The sequence below is a fragment of the Mustela lutreola genome, chromosome 5 (genome assembly GCF_030435805.1).
Source record: "Mustela lutreola isolate mMusLut2 chromosome 5, mMusLut2.pri, whole genome shotgun sequence".
NCBI classification, from domain to species: domain Eukaryota; kingdom Metazoa; phylum Chordata; class Mammalia; order Carnivora; family Mustelidae; genus Mustela; species Mustela lutreola.
The window spans coordinates 132,190,407-132,210,736 of NC_081294.1; the positions used below are offsets into that span (position 1 = coordinate 132,190,407).

At 35.3% G+C, this 20,330-nt stretch overlaps 1 protein-coding gene across 5 annotated transcripts in view; it reads left to right on the plus strand.

The window, feature by feature from the left end:
* The window catches only part of FER (FER tyrosine kinase), a 483,097-nt gene that overhangs the window by 140,858 nt on the left and 321,909 nt on the right, over positions 1–20,330 (plus strand). For all 5 annotated transcript variants that reach the window (XR_009354080.1, XM_059175617.1, XM_059175616.1 and 2 more), the window contains one exon: positions 5,775–5,964. Coding sequence is in view for 4 of the 5 variants with exons in the window: in XM_059175617.1 (XP_059031600.1) it covers positions 5,775–5,964 (190 nt within the window). In the remaining variant the exon portion in view is untranslated. The remainder of the gene's footprint in view (positions 1–5,774; positions 5,965–20,330) is intronic.

A 20,330-nucleotide genomic window follows, 5' to 3' on the forward strand; every position in this document is an offset into this window, starting at 1 on the left:
TAAAGTATGCTTCACTCTTGTACATTCTGTGAATTTGAGCAATGTGTAATAATGTGTATCCATCATTGTGGTATCATGAAGAGTAATTTTTGCTAAAAATCCTCTGTGCTCTAGTTGTTTATCCTCCAGCCCCATCCTCAACTGTTGTCAACTGCTGATCTTTTCATTATCTCCATAGCTTTGCCTTTTCCAGAATGTCATGTATTTAGAATCAGACATGATGCAGCGTTTTCACATTGGTTTCTTTCACTTAATAATATGCAGTTATATCTCCTCCATGTCTTTTTGTAGTTTGGTAGCCCATTTGAGGACTGAATAATATTCCATTGTCTGAATGAACCACAATTTATCTATTCACCTTCTAAAGGACATCTTGGTTGCTTCCAATTTTGGCAATTATGAATAAAGCTGTTATATAAACATCTGTGTGCAGGCGTTTGTATGGACAAAAGCTTTTAATTCCTTTGACCAAATACTAAGGAGTATGATTGTTTGATCTTATGGTAAGAGTATTTTTATTATTTTTGGTAAGTAATTGCCAAACTATCTTTTAAAGTAGGTGGACCATTTTGTATTCCCACCAGCAATCAATGAGAGGTCCTGTTGCTTCACATCCTTGTCAGCTTTTGATGTTGTCAGTATTCTGGAGTTTGACCATCTCATAAGTCCGTCATGATATCTCATTGGTGTTTTAATTTGCATTTCACTGAAGACATATGATATGGGGCATCTTTTCATGTACTTATTTTACATGAGTATATCTCCTTTGGTAAAATGTCTGTTAGGGTCTTTGACTATTTTTAAATCAGGTTGTTTTTCTTATTGTTGACGTTTAAGAGATCTTTGTATATTTCAGGTAACAGTCCTTTATCAGATGTGTGTTTTTCTCCCAGTGTGTGGCTTATCTTATTGCTCTCTTGACATTGTCTTTCAGAGAGCAAAAGTTTTTAATTTTGGTACAGTCTAGTTCATTGAATATTTCTTTCACAGATTGTACCTAAAAACCTATCACCATACCCAAGGCCATCTAGGTTTTCTCCTATGTATTGTCTAGGAGTTTTGTAGTTTATGTTTTGCATTTAAGTCTGTGATCCCTTTTGAGTTAATGTTTATGAATGGTATAAGTTCTATATTTTTATTCATTTTTTTGATTTGGATGCCCAATTGTGCCAGCTCCATTTGTTGAAATACTAACTTTTTTCTTTTATGTTGATCCTTTTGGAAGACCCCATTTATTATCTGAAGGAAAATAAAGATGAAATAATAGTAATACAGAAATTGTAAATGCCATGAGAAGTCATGTTTAAAAATAGAGCTTTTTTAGGGACCCTGGTTGGCTCAGTCGGTTAAGCATCTTCCTTTGGCTGAGGTCATGATCTCAAGGTACTAGAATCAAGCCCCACATTGGGCTCAGCAGGGAGCCTGGTTCTCCCTCTCCTTCTACCCCACCCATATCACTTGCTCACTCTCTCTCTCTCTCTCAAATAAATAAATAAAATCTTTAAAAAAAAAATAGGGGCACCTGGGTGGCTCAGTGGGTAAGCCTCTGCCTTTGGCTCAGGTCATGATCTCTGGGTCCTGGGATCGATCCCCACATCAGGTTCTCTGCTCAGCAGGGAGCTTGCTTCCCCCCTTTCTCTCTGCCTGCCTCTCTGCCTATTTGTGATCTCTCTCTCTCTGTCAAATAAATATTAAAATAAAAAAATCTTTAAAAAAAGAGCCTTTTCTCTAAACTATATAATATATATGACTTAAAATATTTTAATTTATTATTATTTTTATTGAACTACAGTTGTTATACAATATTATATTAGTTTCATGTGTAAAACATAGTGATTCAACATTTGTATACATTACAAAATGATCACTATATATCTAGTTACTATCTAGTTACTGTCTGGTATATATCTAGTTACTGTCACCAACAAAGTTATCATATTATTGACTATTTCCTATGCTGTACTTTATATCTTTGTGACTTACTCATTTTATAGCCAGAAGTTTATACCTCTTAATTCCCTTTGTGTATTTTGCCCATTCACTTTTCCCTCTCCCCTCTGGCAATCACCAGTTTATAAGTTTGTTTCTGTTTTGTTTTTTAGAGTCTACATATCAGTGAAAACATATGGTATTTGTTTTTCTCTGTCTGATATTTTACTTAGCATAATACCCTCTAGGTCCATCCATATTGTCACAAGTGGCAAGATTTCATTCTTTTTTTTTTCTTTTTTCTTTTCTAATGGCCAAGTAATATTTCATAATTTGGATTTATGTTACATATTTAAATATATTTGTGTTTTATATATATGAATAATCTTTATGTACAACACACCATACCACATCATCTTTATTTATTAATAATGGATACTTAGGGGACGCCTGGGTGGCTCAGTTGGTTAATCAGCTGCCTTCAGCTCAGGTCATGATCCCAGCGTCCTGGGATCGAGTCCCGCATCGGGCTCCTTGCTCCGCAGGGAGCCTGCTTCTTCCTCTGACTCTGCCTTCCACTCTGTCTGCCGGTGTTTGCTCTCGCTTGCTCTCTCTCTGACAAATAAATAAATAAAATCTTTAAAAATAATAATAATAATAATAATGGATACTTAGATTGCTTCCATATCTTGAGTGTTGTAAATAATGCTGCAGTGAACATAGGGATGCAAATATCTTTACATGTTAGTGGTTTTGTTTTCTTTGGGTAAATACCCAGGAGTAGAATTGCTGGAATGTCTGGTATTTCTGTTTAAGTTATGCTTTTAATTCTTTCTATAATGGTTTAATCCTTCAGAAAATTTGTTTAGTACTTAATAAAGCTAAAACTAATATATTCACTTCCTTCTTGTAACACAGGCATTTTTTTTTCCTGACTGAATAATACTTCTAACTCTTTAATATTTTTCTCCTAAGTCTATATTCTGTTTGTTACTGGCTACTGCACAATCATAACAGTCCTTCTAGTTCAGCCATTTAAAATGGACCAAAAATAGGTAGCATTTCTCTTAGGGTTTTTATGTTAACTTAAAACAACACCAATTTATTCTCTTATATTTCTGGAATTTAATGTTCGAAATAAATCTTATGGACCTAAAAGCAAGTTGTTGATGGGGTGGATTTCTCTGAAGGCTTTTGGAGGGAGTCTACTTTTTCTGTTTTTCCAGCTTCTAGAGACTTTCCTCATTTTTTGGCTCTTGGCCTCATATCACAGTGCCTTCCCTTTTTTTCCCTTTTCTATTTATTTATTTATTTATTAGATTTTTTATTTTTATTTATTTGACAGAGAGAGATGACAAGCAGGCAGAGAGGCAGGCAGAGAGAGAGGAGGAAGCAGGCTCCCCGCTGAGCAGAGAGCCCGATGCGGGGCTCGATCCCAGGACCCTGGGATCATGACCCGAGCTGAAGGCAGCGGCTCAACCCACTGAGCCACATTGCCTTCTCTAACATCATCCCTTTTACTTCCCTCTTATCAGATCCTTATGCATATTGGGCTCACCTAAATCTTCCTAAAATAACTTCCTCATTCCAACATCCTTAACTTACAAAACTCCCTTTTGTTCTGTAAGATAACATATGCACAGGTTCTGGGGTGAAGGATGTTGTCATCTTTGGCGACCTGCTGTACAGTTGAAGAGATAATAAAATGTATATGTTTCACTCCTGTAAATGTATTTCTTTGAATTTTTTCAGCCGTTCAGTTAGTATTTGCTTTTTTGCAATTTTTGTTCCTTATCTGTCACCCCATATTTTAATTTGGTAGTTTATTTTCATTCTTTTGATTATCATTATTTTATTTTGCATTTTTCCATATTTATGAAATTTATTTACAAAAAGCTAATGGTAGCAGTAATGGTTTTAGAGGGTTAGTATTTTCAAGTATACTTCCCTGTTAATTGGTCCGCATTTGTAAAATCGTTCACCCTCTTTTTGGACTCATCCTGCAGATGTATGTGAATATGTGTTTTTACCATCTTATCCTGTACATTTTGAGTTGTCCCTTATCTTCTTGTCATGTGATTCTTTTGGTAGCTATGTGATGCAAAGAAGGAAACTTCAAGAAGCTTTAGGTTCATAATGGGTGTAATCTTTTCCAGAACCCAGTCCTCATGAATTTATGTTCACAAGAATGGTTGTTTTAAAAAATCAACTTTCTCTGAAGAGATTCACAGAGGAAAAGTATATAAACAGTTTCTTATGAAAAAAGGCTTACTATCTAATATGGAAACCATATGAATTTATCAGGAAATTTGTGTGGATTTAGAACATAGGTAACAGATTTTTGAACGATGGTGACAGAAATGATAATTGCTATTTACTGAATTCTTGCTTTATGGTAGGTACTGTGTTAACAATTTTTAAAGTATTATTTCATTGTATTCAGAACAACCCTGACAATTTGGTATATTATCATTTTTTCCAGTGCTAAAACTGAAGATGGGAAAAACAACACGATTAAGTCATTAAGTTGAATCTGTTCTCATTCAGTATAATTACACTCTTTCCTTATGCCATGATGATTTTACTTGGGAAGTGTTAATGAGCTCTGACAGTATGGTATATCCTTCTTCATTGCTTTTGCTGTGAACTCGACTGGTTAAAGGGTTTGTCTTTTGAACATTGGTAGATTTCTGGTAAAAATAATCTTACTCATTAGTTCTACTTTTCCCAGATTTCACTCAGTTCTCTACATGAGTTATTATTTTGTTAGGATACTCACTTGGAACTCACTGCAGTACAATGAGGAGATTATAGCTTTTCTTACAGCGTTCACTGAGGCTGCATCCTGCTCCATTTGATTGGAATTGAGTTTTCAAAATGTTGACCAACATCATATTTATAAACAAATCTGTCTTAGTGGGCATTCCTTCTGCCTATGATTACTTATTCAATTAATATTGATCCATTTAAGTTCCAGTTTAAGGAGGTAACATTTTCTGATCTTATTCTCTGGTTTTGAAGTTTTCCCCTACTGACGATCTATTGTTGCTTACATATTAATAACCTATTTTCAATGGTACCTAGCGCAGTTTTTTAAGATATTAATAGACCATGTATGACAGTGTTTCCAGAAGGTGTTCCTTGCCACCACTACCTTTTATGGCTTTCATGTGGATGAGTTAGTTTGAAATTCCTTTTAGGGCAGATCTCAGGGAATAGAAGTTCACAATAAGGCAACATGTGGCCTATGTAGTTTTCTAAAGAAGAAATGGGGAATTCAACCGTCAGAACAGTTTTCTCCAACTCTAAAAACAGAACAGAACAGAAAACTGTCAGAACAGTTTTCTCCAACTCTAAAAACATACCCCTTGCAACATAAGCACAGCTTTTTCCCCACGTTGTCACCTTGATTTGATTTCTTTTTCCCAAGGCATAAATCTGAGTTCAACTATATTCCATTTGAGATTCTGCTTCAGTCATATTAATTCACTTTGGGTTCCACACTTCTCAGTGTCAATGTCCGTACTCTGTGAGATAGATGACTTCACTGTAGAGTAAAATGAATGCCATAGATGATATTGTATTTGAAAGCATCCTGAATTTGGTTTTCGCTTCCAAATATGTTCTTCCACTTTGTTGTTTTTGGTTTTCTGTTTTGTTAATGCTAACATTTAGTAACTATTGTGGTGACCCGAAAGCTGTTTAGTTTTATAATTCAAATGATTCTGAAGGATGGTTATAAAGATGAAAATGAAACAGAAGTATAATATGCTGATGTAGTTTACTTTAAAATCTTATTTCTTAAAGAAGTTGAAATAATTTATTCTTAATGTGTTCTCTTTCAGTATTGTGCTTCTACTAAGCCAAAAACAGACACTTGAAGAGCTGAAACAGTCAGTCCAGCAGCTGAAATGCGCTGAGGCAAAGTTTACAGCACAGAAAGAATTACTAGAGCAAAAAGTACAAGAAAATGATGGGAAAGAGCCACCTCCAGTAGTAAATTATGAAGAAGATGCACGATCAGTTACATCTATGGTAAGCCTAAAAGTAATCAAAAGAGAAACTTAAAAGCGTACTGTCTAGGTAATAAGTGGGTACAAAAATTAATTCTTTTGCTATGACAAATTATTAGTCTTGTTAATATGCAGGTCCTATTAAACTTGTCTGTAAATGCAAAGTAGACTTGTCAGTCACCTCAGGTCACCTGGAGAACACTTTCAGGAACCACCTGTAGAGTCAGAGGAAAAAACTCTTCTCTTGCCTTCAAAACTGAATGAAAGACTGCAATATTTTTATTGCTGGGAGACAGCAGGAAGGTAGAGTGTTATTCTTAAGATAGAAGTAATAAGGAGAATATTTTTCATTATTTTCTTCTTAAGAACAGTAGAATCTTATTTATCTGAGATTGATGATATGTTTGTTTGATATTATAAACATGTGATTTTGTTTAAAAATAGATTTTTCCTTGTGAATATTCTTAAACTACAATACACACATTCAAATTCACCAACTAGAAATCAGATTCATTATATATAGTTCTATATAGTTTTATTAACTGTTTAAGAATGCCTAGTACGATTATTCTCCCTCCCTCTTCCCTTCCCTTTCTCCCTTCCTCCTTCCTTCCTTCCTTCTATCTTAAGTTGGTGGATCTCACCAAGCAGCACTTTTGCTCTCCAGGGGACATCTGGCAATATCTCCGGTTACTTTTGGTTGTTATAGTTAGTGGGTACTATAATAGGATCTGATGTGTAGAGGCCACTCATGATTCTGAGCATCCTGTAATGCACAGGACAGCCCCTGCCTTCACACTCCTAACAAAAAAGTATTCTACCCAAAATATCAGTAGTGCTAAGTTTGAAAAAACCCGAGCTCTGTCCTTGGCTTTTTCTGTGAGTAGCTGAATGTAGTCCATAAATAGAACTATCATAGTTAATGATGCTGTAACTGATATTTTAAGTCATTTTTACCTTATGGAAATAGTACAGTTTGATTGTTAAACATATTTATATGTCTCTGTAGGGAAAAAAGGCAGTATATGAAAATGTGATGAATGTGGAAATGAATATGAAGTGTTTAAATTATTGTGGTTATTGGGGTGCCTGGGTGGCTCAGTGGATTAAGCCTTTGCCTTTGGCTCAGGTCATGATCTCAGGGTCCTGGGATTGAGTCCCACATCGGGCTCTCTGCTTGGCAGGAAGCCTGCTTCCCCTCTCTCTCTGCCTGCCTCTCTGCCTACTTGTGATCTCTCTCTCTCTCTGTGTCAAATAAATAAGTAAAAATCTTTAAAAGTAAAAAAAAGTTATTGTGGTTATTCCCATTTTGTTATTAATTGAATCATACTAATCTGTATATTATATATATATTTTTTAATAATGAAAAAAATTAGATTTAGCCAACTGGACTCAGTTTAGATGATCCCAATTTTGTTGGCAACATCCAAAGCATCATAGTCAGGGACCAGTCAAACACTTGCCTTCTTCTCTCCATCAGGCCTGATCAAGGTGTTGAACTTGGCCACATCAATGAGGTAGAGCTTCTGCACAGCCTGTGTGATCTGGTGCTTGTTGGCCTTGACATCCACAATGAACACAAGTGTGTTGTTGTTGTCTTCTGTTTTCTTCACGGCTGACTCAGTAGTCAGGGGGAACTTAGTGATGGCATAGTGATCAAGCTTGTTTCTCCTGGGGGCGCTCTTGGGCTGCCTTCAGGGACACAGAATCTTGGGTTGTTAGAACATAGGTGATACAGGTGACCTGCAGATCATCTTTTTTTGTGTGACTGTGGATGCCTTTCAGCACCGCTTTCTTGGCCTTCAAAGCCTTTGCTTTGGCTTCGACTTTGGGAGGAGTAGAGGCTTCCTTCTTAGCTTTTGACACCATCTTTGTAAAGGGCATATTGTTATTTGTAAAGGGCATCAACAATTCATTGTTAAATATGAATTATTTCTGTTCTCTCCTTTACTATCGTATCAGATAATAAGGGATTTTCCTATCTGTATCTCGGGCCTTTTCTGGATTCTTGATAACTATCTGGTATATGTATTCTTTCAGAGGAACTTCTGAAATTTTTTCTTTTACTTAGGTTTTTTTTTTTTTTTTTTAAAGATTTTTTCTTTATTTATCTGACAGAGATCACAAGATCTCTGGGCATAATTACTCATTCAAGAAATACTTATTGAGCACCTACTATGTGTCAGGCACATTTCTAGATGATTGAGATACGTGAGTGAATGAAACTAGTTTAAAAAACCCCTCTCTTAGAGATCACAATCTGTGGTGAGTGGAAGTTAATAAATAACTATTCCATTGGAAGATGGTAAATGCCAAGGAATAGAAGCCGAGCAGGGTAGAGGTTGGGACACAATTTAAATCTAAGTCAGGATAAGCATCATTGGGAAATTGACATTTGAACAAAGACTGGTAACAGGGAGCTACTAAATCCCTTCATTTCTGGGGTAAAAGCATTTCGGTCAGAGGATGTACCTGTTGCAAGGGGCCATGGTGAAGGAGCGTGTTGGACTAATTGAAGCATGGTTAAGGAAGTCCGAGTGGAGGGGAAGATGAAACTGTAGGAAATGAGGTTAGAGAAGTATTGGGGAACAGATCTTGGTCTTTGTGGACCATAATTAAGGATTATGGCTCTTCTCTGTGTGAAGTAGAGCCACGGGCTTGGAGAGTAGTAGCAGAGGAATGATGTGCTCTGACTTTTTATTTAAATAGATTACTGTGGCAACTATATGGAGAATTACTTGAGGGGAACAAGGATGGAAGAATGAGGTTATTACAGTAACCCACATTATAGAAAATTACAATTTGAGCAACGATGGTCATAGCAGGGGAAGTAACAAGAAGGCTTTTGCTTTTGGATATATTTTGAAGGTTGACCCCAGGGGATTTCCTATGGATTAAAGTAAGGTTTGAGAGAGAATGGTCAAGGATAATTTTAGCATTTTTAGCAGGAGACCTAGGTGAATTAAACTTGTTTTGGGTACCTAGAGCAGCTTTAAAGAGAAAGAGCAAGACTTCAGTTTATCTTTCTAAAAAAAAAACAAGTCATTGGGACACCTGGGTGGCTCAGTTGGTTAAGCAGCTGCCTTCAGCTCAGGTCATGATCCCAGTGTCCTGGGATTGAATCCCACATCGGGCTCCTTGCTCAGCAGGGAGCCTGCTTCTCCCTCTGCCTCTGCCTGCCATTCTGTCTGCCTGTGCTCGCTCTCTCCCCCCCTCTCTCTCTGATAAAGAAATAAAATCTTAAAAAAAAAAAACAAAAAAAAAAACGAGTCATTGTCAAAACAAGTCATTGTCAACATTTGGTATTTGGGCCACAAGTTCAGGAGTATGATTTGGACTGGAGATAGGAATTTAAGTCATAGGTATCATTGGTATTTAAAATCATTTGACCCTAGGTGGTCACCAGTGAGAGAGAATAGAGAGAAAAAGAGAAACAAGGACTGAACTCTGGGGCACTTCAAGTTAGGTGGTCTAGAAGAAGAGGACTTAGTAGGAGACTATGGAGTGACCAGTGAGTTCGTAGAAAATCAAGAGTTTGGTGTCCTCAAAGTGTTCTGAGGAGAAATGAGTTCCAGAATTTGGGACCTGCTGAGTTAAGACAAAAGAAACCTTTGTATAATTGCTGGAATTTTCTAAACTTTTAATATCCTAAGAGGGTAAATACAGCATGGAATGCAGTGTCTCTGAAAATACTGACCTAATTCCTTTTCAAAGAGTGTGTGGAAGGGACCCCAGTGCAATAGAACATCCTTCGGGAAATACTGAATTAGAAGATAAATCTTTCTTATCTAATTAGGTTGTTTATAGATTAAATGTGCTGATAATTTTGAAGGCATTTTGAGTTGTTTAAATGTTCTATAAACCCAAGGATTATTTTATTTTATTCTTCAATTCTAACTCTGCAGGGCAGAAGAATCTGCCTTTTGGAGCTTATTAAGAAGGTGAACTCTTTTTGTTGGCTGTCCTTGATAATGATGGAAATACCAGAATTTTCTAATCCCTGAGTAACATTGATTTTCCTGCTTTTGAAATTAATTAATTAATTAATTTAAAAGCATCACTTTCCCTCATGTTTGTTTATGGTCGTCTAGTTGTCAGAAGATGAGTTTTCAATCAGTATCTGTTGAGTTGAGGAACTGGACTTCCATTTTACTCCAGAGTAATCTGGTTGTTTTACTTTATATTAGCATGTGCTGAGCACCAAGTGTAATGGTTTTTGTTCGAAGAATCTTTCTTATATGTCAGGTATATCTAGAATTGATGGCTTCTTATAATGAGTTCTTACTTTTTAAATATGGTTAGCTATTCTGTAAGATAATTGCCTTTACTTTGATGTTTCTGAAATTGCACATTTTTAAAGTCTTTTGCTAGACTAATATGCAACATAAATTTATCTTCTCTGCAAATCTTATTAAGTTCTGCTTAGTTGAACAGCACTATCAATAAAACCCTGTTTTGTAATATTTGCAACCAACAGAATAGCTGGTATGTTGACTAAGTATTGTCTGACACTATGAACTCAGTAGTAGTCTGTTTTATAGAAGTGTCTGATGGATTTTCAGTTTTATACTTAAACTCTAAAATGGGCTGATATCAATTGAGATTGACATCATCGAAGCTTTATCTGTTTTCATTATCAGGTACACTTTCTTTCTTTCAATATGTAAGATCGATGTTAATTTGAAGACTTGCTCCTCAAGTACATTGAGAAAAGTACCAGACCAAAAAATCATGAGACTGGAATTGAGCTTTGCCTCTGCTTTGTAATCATAGTCAGGTTCCTTAACCGTTCTGAGTTTTTCCTTTCTGTAAAAAGAAGGAATGATTATATATCTACCTTGCCTGACAAGATTTTTATGACACTGATGTGAGATAATGTGTGTGATATATTATTGAGACACATAAGATTTTATTTCAGTTTTTTCTAATAATATGCCTTAGTTCCCATGTAAATTAATTAGTATTCATTGAGTTAAGTATAGATTGTAGATTTTTCTTCAGGATTATCTTATGTATTTCTTATATATAAAGGTAAAACCTGAATTAATTTCTCTGGATAGGTAGTACATGTACAAATACAGGAGTCTGAAGTGTCCCTTCCTTAGTCTCCCAGTTTCCTACCTCAGAGATAGCCTTCCAGAAGCATTGTATGCAGATAAAAACATAAATGTTCATTATATGCCTTCTGCTCTTATACAAATGATAGTGCATACAACAATATTGTTCTGTACCTTAGTTTTTAACTTAATATGTTTTAGGTTTTAGGCATAATTTCGCAATAGTGCATATACAGTTGTTTCCTTTTTTTTTTTTTTTTTTTTTAGTTCAGTCAATAAATATTTATTGTCAGGAGTCACGGTCTCACTTTAGATTCGGGGGATATAATAGTGCACAAAATAAATACAGTTTTTTCTGTCCTCCTGGACCTTTCACTTTTTGTAGGTACAGACAGTTAAATATATGTATTAAATGGCAAATATATTAAATATTAAATATATAGTTATATATATGTCATGTGGTGGTAAGTTCTTAGGAGAGAAATAAATCAAGATGGAAGAAAAAGGGTGATGGGAGGTGTTTTTATAAATAGGGTTGTCAAGTAAGATTTCACGGATCAAGTGACATTTATGCAGAGATCTGAAAGAACTAAGGGAGCAAATGTCGAGACTGCCTGAAATGAGAGTATTCCAGAACACAGTGAGAAAGAAGAAATAAGAGATGGGGTCAGAGAAGTAATGGGCATTTAGATCATACAGTTAGGCAGATTATTGTAGACTTTGATGCTAACTGTTAGGGAAATTAGAAACCACTGAAGATTCTGAGCGAAGGAGTGGCATATTTACATGGTTTTCAACCTTTTATTATAAAGACAGCTTCAGTAAAATCTTTATACTACTACTATGTGTATGAAAGGGGTTTATGTGTGAGACACATTTTAGAAGATTTTGTGCAGCTTTATAGGTTTTACTCTCAAAATAGTTTAAAAGTTTTTAAACCTGATTACAATGTAGGTTATAGATGTTAATTATTATATTCACATTGAATTAATGTATCAGTTTTATATAATTTTTTATTTTTTATAAACATATATTTTTATCAGTTTTATAGATAAATAAATTTCTAGCTTTCCTATGGCATGAATTTTATCATGCTGAACTTTCAGTGGTTTTGTAAGTTGTTAAATTATTAAATTATCCTAGGATCTGATACCTAAGTGTATTTACAAGTATTTGTTATGCCCTATGTTTATTTAGTTTATAAATTTCTAACATATAAAACAAAGAAGTTAAGAGATGATTATGGTTAGGTTACAAAAGCTTTGTTACTTTTCCAAATGACTCAAGTCAAGAGTCCCTAACATTACTGATAATCACGGAAATGCTGATCAAAACCAGAATGAGACCCATCAAAAGAACCAGAATGAAATGCCAATCAAAACCTCATGCCTGGGGTGCCTGGGTGGCTCAGTGGGTTAAGCCGCTGCCTTCGGCTCAGGTCATGGTCCTCAGGGTCCTGTATCAGGCTCTCTGCTCAGCGGGGAGCCTTCTTCTTCCCTCTCTCTCTCTCTCTCTGCCTGCCTCTCTACTTGTGATCTCTCTCTGTCAAATAAATAAATAAAATCTTTAAAAAAAGAAAAAAAACACCTCATGCCTGTTAGAATGGCTATTACTACAAAGACAAGAAACAACAGGTGTTGGTAAGGATGGGGAGGAAAGGGAACCCTTGTGCAAACTGGCGCAGCCACTATGGAAAACAATATTGAGGTTCCTCAAACAATTAAAAATGGAAGTACCATATGATCCAGCAGTTCCACGTCTGGGTATTTGTCTGAAGGAAACAAAATATTAACATGAAAAGATCTCTCTATACCCCCATGTTCATAGCAGCATTGTTTATAATAGCCAAGATATGGAAACAACCTAAGTGTCCATCAGTGGATTAAATATAAAGAGGATGTCACACACACACACACACACACACACACACAGAGGAATATTGTCCCTCGTAAGAGATAATGAAATCTTTCCATTTGTGATGATATGGATAGACCTTGTGGAATTATATGCTAAATGAAATAAGTAAGGCAGAGAAAGATGAATACTATATGCTATCTGTAGAATCTTAAAAAAAAAATGAGTTCATTGTTACAGAGAACAGATTGGCAAACAACAGACTGGTAAGGAAGTGGGCACATGTGTGAAGGTGGTCAAAAGGTATAATTTTCCAGTTACAAAATACGTAAATCCTGGGTATGTAGTAGTCAGCATGTTGACTATAGATAGCAATACTCTAGTACATATTTGAAATTTGCTAAGAAAGTAGATCTTAAAAGTTCTCAGTATGGGAAAACAAATTTTGTGACTATGTTTGATGATAGATGTTAACTAGACTTACTGTGATTATTTCATAATATATGCAAATATTGAATCACACCTGAAACTAATATAATGTTTTATCTCAATTATATTTCAATAAAAAAAAAGGATTCCTTTTAATATTAATTTTTCTTCGGTTCGAATGAAGTCATTTCATATCATGGGCCAATTAATGGGTGGTGCTAGTGAGGTTCTTCTGCGTTAGGCTATAGTATCTTCTATCTGGAAAAGCACCCTTAAAATTTCAAAGTGTTTTCAAATTATATTTTAACTGTTGTCTGTGTTCATATGCCTATGCAGTGTATATATAGGCCAAATCAAGCATATAGTTAAATAAAAGTAACTTTTTCATTTATATATGTATATATGTGAATATGTATATATGTGTATATACATAGCACAAAGGAAATGAAAAAAACTACCTTTCATTTTCATTTATGTATGTATGTTCGTATGAATATAAACATGTGTATATATATTTCAAACTAACCCTTTAAATTATGAATTTCTTAATATCTTAGCATAAACTAATGGCCTGGGGTTAATTAGCCCTAAAAGGATATAAAAAGAGAGAATTAGGCGAGAATTAAATATCTAGTATGATTAATAAAAATAAAAGAATTAAACACTCAGATTCATTCAGTCATTTGGAATTCATCAAGTGTTTTATGATTATTTAGTACATGGATATTATGTATGGGGTTTTTTTGGAAGCGTGTGTCAAAGATAAAATAGATTTAGACTTTGCCCATAGACTTTGGTGGGAGAGATGGAGCAGAAGTAATTGATTGATCATTAATGGAAAGTGACTGCTTTTTGACTTTTATAAAATATCCCTGCATTAAAACATTTCAAAAAAATTAGGTGCCTAGAGGTACCTAGATATACACTGAGCAAATGATTATAGAGGTAATGAATAGGTTCAGAATTTCAAAATATCTTTTGGCAGGTTATAATTGATGCCACTCAGTTTTAAAAAATGGTTTAAATGTTAAAGTTGGTTTCTAGCAAATATTTCTCACTCTATAAAGAATTATGGCAGTGATATTTAACAGAGTGACAAAGTCTCAAGTGGTTACAGAGATAATGACTACTGTGTGATTGCAATAGAACCGTCACTATAGAGAGCTCTCCAGCTGCAAGCCAGGCTGCTTGGGTTTGTGTCCCTGCTCCGCCACTTAGTAAATGTGTGATGTTAGGGACTTTTCCCTGTCCTCATTTCCCAATGTCTAAAATGGGAATTACAGTTTTATCTATTCTTGGGTTTATTGTGAGAAATGGTTAAGTTTACACATTCAAAGCACATAGAATAGTCTCTGCCACTCAGCAAATCACTGTTCTTATAATAGCTGGTATTTGATTGTTTGATTATCACAGAAATGATAATCATTTAACATGTGTGCTTATTTCTCTGATAGTTTTTATTCCTTAGTCTTGATATTATTTTTCATTAAACATAAATCTTTTCTTTTAAAAATGTAAGCTGTTAATTTTTAGATGATAAACAATGATAAACATGTTTCGGACCTACTCTCTATTTAAAGTATTGTTGTCTTTTGTCCACAATAAATTACAAATTATTTTTTAAATAAAGTCTCATGTTATTTTCTTATGACTTATGTATTACTGATATTGGTAGGGTTGACCACCTAAATTTTTGAAGAAAAATTTTAGTGTGATTACCTTCTTGAAGTTCACCTTTTTCTACTCCTATGCCACTGCAGTTTGTGTTTAAAATTGAGCACAAGCAATTTTTATAAAAATATAACTTATAATCAAATATTGTTAGGTCCCCCTATAATGGGTCCATGATTAAAGGAGGGAGACTGATACAAAGCGAAGGTCAAGCAAAGCTTTATTTTGGGTCAAGCATCAAGAATCAAACTGAACGTTCAGGGCGCACCTCTTACAAGACAGGAAAACCTCTCTTTGTTTCACAGACTAGCTTTTAAGGGCAAAGGCCATGTGGTTGGGCCTGGCCACACACAGGTGGCCAATGAAATTGTAACACACCGAGAAAGCTGCACAGTCATGCTAGGTCACACATAAGTGACCAATTTGATTACAATTTACCTTATAGTAGACATTTGAACCAGCTTATCACCTTGGTCAGAATTGGCACCTAAAATCCTGCCCCAAAGGTTACCTCTTTGGTAACTAGGGAGACAGTATGCAACCCCCCACTGATATGATGTCTCCACCTGGCCTGACCCACCCTTGTATTTGGCTTTGTTACCTGAGGCTGGTTTCCTGGACTTGTTTTTGAGTAAGTCCCTTGGGGCAAGGGAGGCAGGGACAGTTTAAGGGTTAAACAATAAGGTTATTATTTAACCTGGATGGAAGCCTCTGGATAAATAGGTCCTTAAAATATTAATGCCAGTTTTCTTTTATAGTTTAATGTAAATAAAAGAAAAAAATCCCTAAATGCCATTCTATTTTATGATTATTTATACATTCCTGAAATAACATTTTTCTTTTAGGTGTACAGTTATGGAAAATTCAATTAACAACTTTTAATTCTCATATTAATGTTTGAAAAAATAACTTCCTGTAAATTTATGCAGTACTACTATTGACTCTGTCAGTTGAAATCTGGTTTTCTTCACACTCATTTTGTCCTCTTCTCTCAGTATTATTTTAAGACTCTCCTTGTAGCAGCAGGGCAGGGTGGAGAAACTGGGAATTTGAGTGAAGTCATTCTAAGTTTATTTGCCTTTCTGTGTATTTTTCCCTCCCTGCTCCAACCTCAGTTTCTTCATCTGTAAAATGTGGTTAGTAATATGCACCTCATAGGATCAATGTCAGGACTAAATGAATGAATGCAAAGGCAGAGGCTTGTTATAGAGCTCCAGACAAAGTTAAGAGGGTTCATATGGTTTTTGTTCCTTTTCTTTCCTCTGTCTTCAACCTTTCGTTTTCTTTCCTGTCTCTTCCACCTTTGTCCCCAAAACTCCTCTTCCCTCTTCTGCCTATTAAACACAATTAACCAACTTCTATGACTATTATGCATCATGTTCATAGACACTGGGGATAATAGACAAAGTCTCTGTACTTATAAACTACATTTAGCAGGCAGAAAATGGCAATAAACAACTGATTAACAAGAAAACATCAGAGTTAAGTGCTGTGATGAAATCGACCATTAACATTCCTCAGGCTTTAGCCCTCAGCCCTTGGTTTTCAATTCTTTCTTTGTAATCAAGTATCTGTGGGCTTTTCTTCCATCCTTCTGTCATTCTTCAAACAACAAATGATGACTCCTAAATCTGCATTTCGAGGGAAATTGGAAATACTGGAATGCCAGTCAAGATAAAGATGAAAAATGAAAGCAGAGAAGTTAAGTGAGTTATGCAAGTTCACACACAAAAAAGCTAAATGTAATAAAATGTTTAAATTTATTAACAGCAATTTCATTATTATTCACACACTAGATATTCTTACTTTTAAAATTTCCCCCAGATTAATTGTTTACTTAACTGGTAGACACACTACCAACTGGCATTCTATATTAATTAAAGATTAAAAAAATAACAACAGACATCAGACTGTTATAATATAGATTAATCTGCTACATTGTTTGAAAAGACAATAAATTTTAATTACCTAAACAAAAAAGATATTTAGTTACATGGCTGATTTGTCTTAATGATTGTGAATAATAAAATTGCTAAAATTTTGGGGGGTGCCTGGGTGATTCAGTTGGTTAAGCATCTGACTCTTGATTTCAGATCAAGTCATGATCTGGGTGGTGGGATAAGGAAGCCCCATCTCGGGCTCCATCTCAGCAGGTAGTGTGCTTGAAGGATTCTCTCCCTGACCCTTCCTCCCACATCTTCACAGGTGTGTACTCTCTTTCTGTCTCTCAAATCTTAAAAAATTGCAAAAAATTTCCATTTATGATGAATGCAATTCTTCCATTTCTCCTATACTTTGGCTTTTTAAATCGTAAGGCACTTGCAAAGACCTCAGTAAATGAAGGGCTGTGTCTGAGAGGCCAGTAGATTATAGCATTGAGAGTGAAGATGCCCTGGCTTCATTTATACTCTTACTGTACATACCTCATCTCTTATAATTATGTTCTCTTATCTTAATGTAGATATGCTGGTATTAAACACAGTGCCTGGCAAAGAGTAGATGCTCAATAAACTTTTCTTCAATATGTCTGATGTTGCAAAATGAAGTCATCCATCATTGGATTCCAATACTTAGTAAAAAGCTGGGCTCTATCTCTACATATTCCAGTATATAAGCACCAAACCAAACTAAACACCTACTCAGTTAATGCAGAGGGGCAAATTATTCCAGAATATATTTTAAAAAGTAATAAAGTCTTTATAACACTGATGGGAAGGAAAGAATGCCTAGAAACAGCCTCAAGTAGCATATTTATTACTTCTTGATAGACAAAGTAAAAAAATATAGTATTTTCTGTCATTTAAGCAGGGCCAGAATGTACTTTGTTCTCAAAAACATTTTAGTGGTAAAGATTCTTAGTGTAGTGATTGCAACCACTTTCGAAAAACTATTTGGCACTACCTACTAAAGACAAACATGTGCATAACCTTTATCCCATACCTCTACTCCTGGCCTTAGATGCAATAGAAATGAATACATACACTTCCCAAAAGATATGTACAAGAATATTCCCAGGAGCACACTCTTTATATCAGACCCAAACTTAAATTACTCTTTATATCAGACCCAAACTTAAATTACACAGGCCATCTTTTAATCTCCCTGTCACCCATTCCCTGCCATATAATGATATTTTTTTTTGGACTCTATACTTCCCTCCCTTCTCTTCTCTTTTGTTAACTCTAATGTTTGCTGAGAAAGTGTGGTGACTTTCAGGTCTGTTGGGTTGAAAAAAGTTTGAGGACTATTGCACAAAGGATGTTGCCTTAAACAGCTCTTTTAAATTCTGAGTGCCTCTTGGGAAAGTAACATATTAAGCTTTGTGAGATATTAATAGTTACCTCCAATCATGGGTCTTAGGAGAGCTGAAGAAAGTGCAAGTCACCCTGCAAGGAGGTAGGGCAAGCTTTGCAGTTCTAATACAGATCGACAGCCTCGTGAGTGGGTGTGGTGTTGGAAAGCAAAGTTAGAGATTGCTGAAGATGAATTTAGTCTATTTTGCAATTTTGTCTAAACCTGGCTCTTTCCTTTTCAGAAATAATTTTGATTGAGAGAAGTGTGTGGAAAAAAAGACTAGAGGAGAAAGCTAAGGAAAAGTTCTTGAAATTTTGGGAAGGAGAACTGACTTCTGTAGTATTGGCAGGAATGGGAGAGGGCTATAGGGGAAACAAATGGGCTTAGCACATGCAAGGAGGATGTGGGTTGGCAGGTAATATGGGAGGTAATTGAAATAAAGTAGTCTATAGATTATGAAGGGTGGCTGCTTTCAGTGGCTGAAAGAACAAGAATTTGACTGGTAGAGGGGGAAGGTCAGAGCGAGTCAAATGGGATCCAGTTGGTAAGAAAAGTTGTTTTTTGAGATGTTTCATTAATCTAAGAGCCACTAGAATCTTAGATGTTCCAAATAGTCAGAAACTACTGAAATGGTTAGTGTTTAAATGGTTTGTGTCCCTTTTTCTTTTTCTTTTTTACAATTAGATACAGTGTTTGTGGAACCAGAACATTGTTCTTATCCCACAAAGGTGTTTTGTGGTTTTTGACTAGGGGATAAATCAGGCTCTTCTAAATAAAATTTACTTTTGGAGAGAACTCTTCTTTCTCCCCATGCTGTGTCTCTAAGGCTGTTAAGGAAGAATCAAGAAAGGAAAAAAGAGAGATCTGGTGAGAGGAGAACAGTAACAGGAGAAACAAATGACTATGTATCTTCTTTTTTTTAATTAATTAATTAATTAATTAATTTTTTAAGATTTTATTTATTTACTTGACAGAGAGAGATCACAAGTAGGCAGAGAGGCAGGCAGAGAGGGGGGGGGGGAAGCAGGCCCCCTGCTGAGCAGAGAGCCTGATGTGGGACTCGATCCCAGGACCCTGAGATCATGACCTGAGCCAAAGGCAGCAGCTTAACCCACTGAGCCACCCAGGCGCCCTGACTATGTATCTTCTTCATGGAGGTGAAGAAGATGAAAGATAAAGAACAGGAGAGACAACAGAAAATACAGAAATAAGAGGTAGGTCATAGTCGAAAGAGAAACGGACTAGGAAAAAGATGTCAGAGGAGAGCATGTGAATTTAAAATACAATAAGAATATTATTGAACCAAGCTAACTCAAAGGTGTCAACATTTTTGCTTTAAATAGTTTAGTAAAATCTATCAAGGGATAAAATTTGTGGTTCAGATACTTAGTAAAATTCATTCTCATATTTTCAACTTTTAAGTCAAGAACCAAATTATAATTTTTAGAAAGATTTTGATAGAGAGAGAGAGAGAATATGAGTGGGGGGGAGGCAGAGAGAGGTGGGGAGAGAGAGAAACAGACTCCCTGCGGTAACAGGGAGCCTGACTTGGGGCTCAATCCCAGGACCCTGGGATCACGACCTGAATCAAAGGCAGAACACTTAACTGACTGAGCCACCCAGGTGCCCCCCAGATTTTAATATTTTAAGAATTTTTTTTCTATGTAGTTATTTAACACTAAATTATTGTTTACCAAGTGGTTTTTGGAGTTTTTAATAAGAAAATATTAAAGTGGACTATTTTGATGTTTTCTATAATAATGTAGTCCCTCCAAATGAAATTTGAAATATCATAATTTATTTTAACATTTGTGGGTAAGAGGTATGGATGAATATACACTTTCATTATACAGTTACTTCAATTTGCTATTAATTATGTCACTTAGAGCTTATGTTAGCAGTGTTTAATTATTACAGATATCTATACTTCTTGATATGGTGAGCCTTTTTCAGTTTTATTACTTATAAAATATTCATAGTCTTTTGCCATTTATTAGTCTCCAGTGCAGGTGTATTATTAGAAGAGAAAATTGCTAGATAACTCCTTCACATTCACTCAAAGTTAGATGACAAAGATGAAATT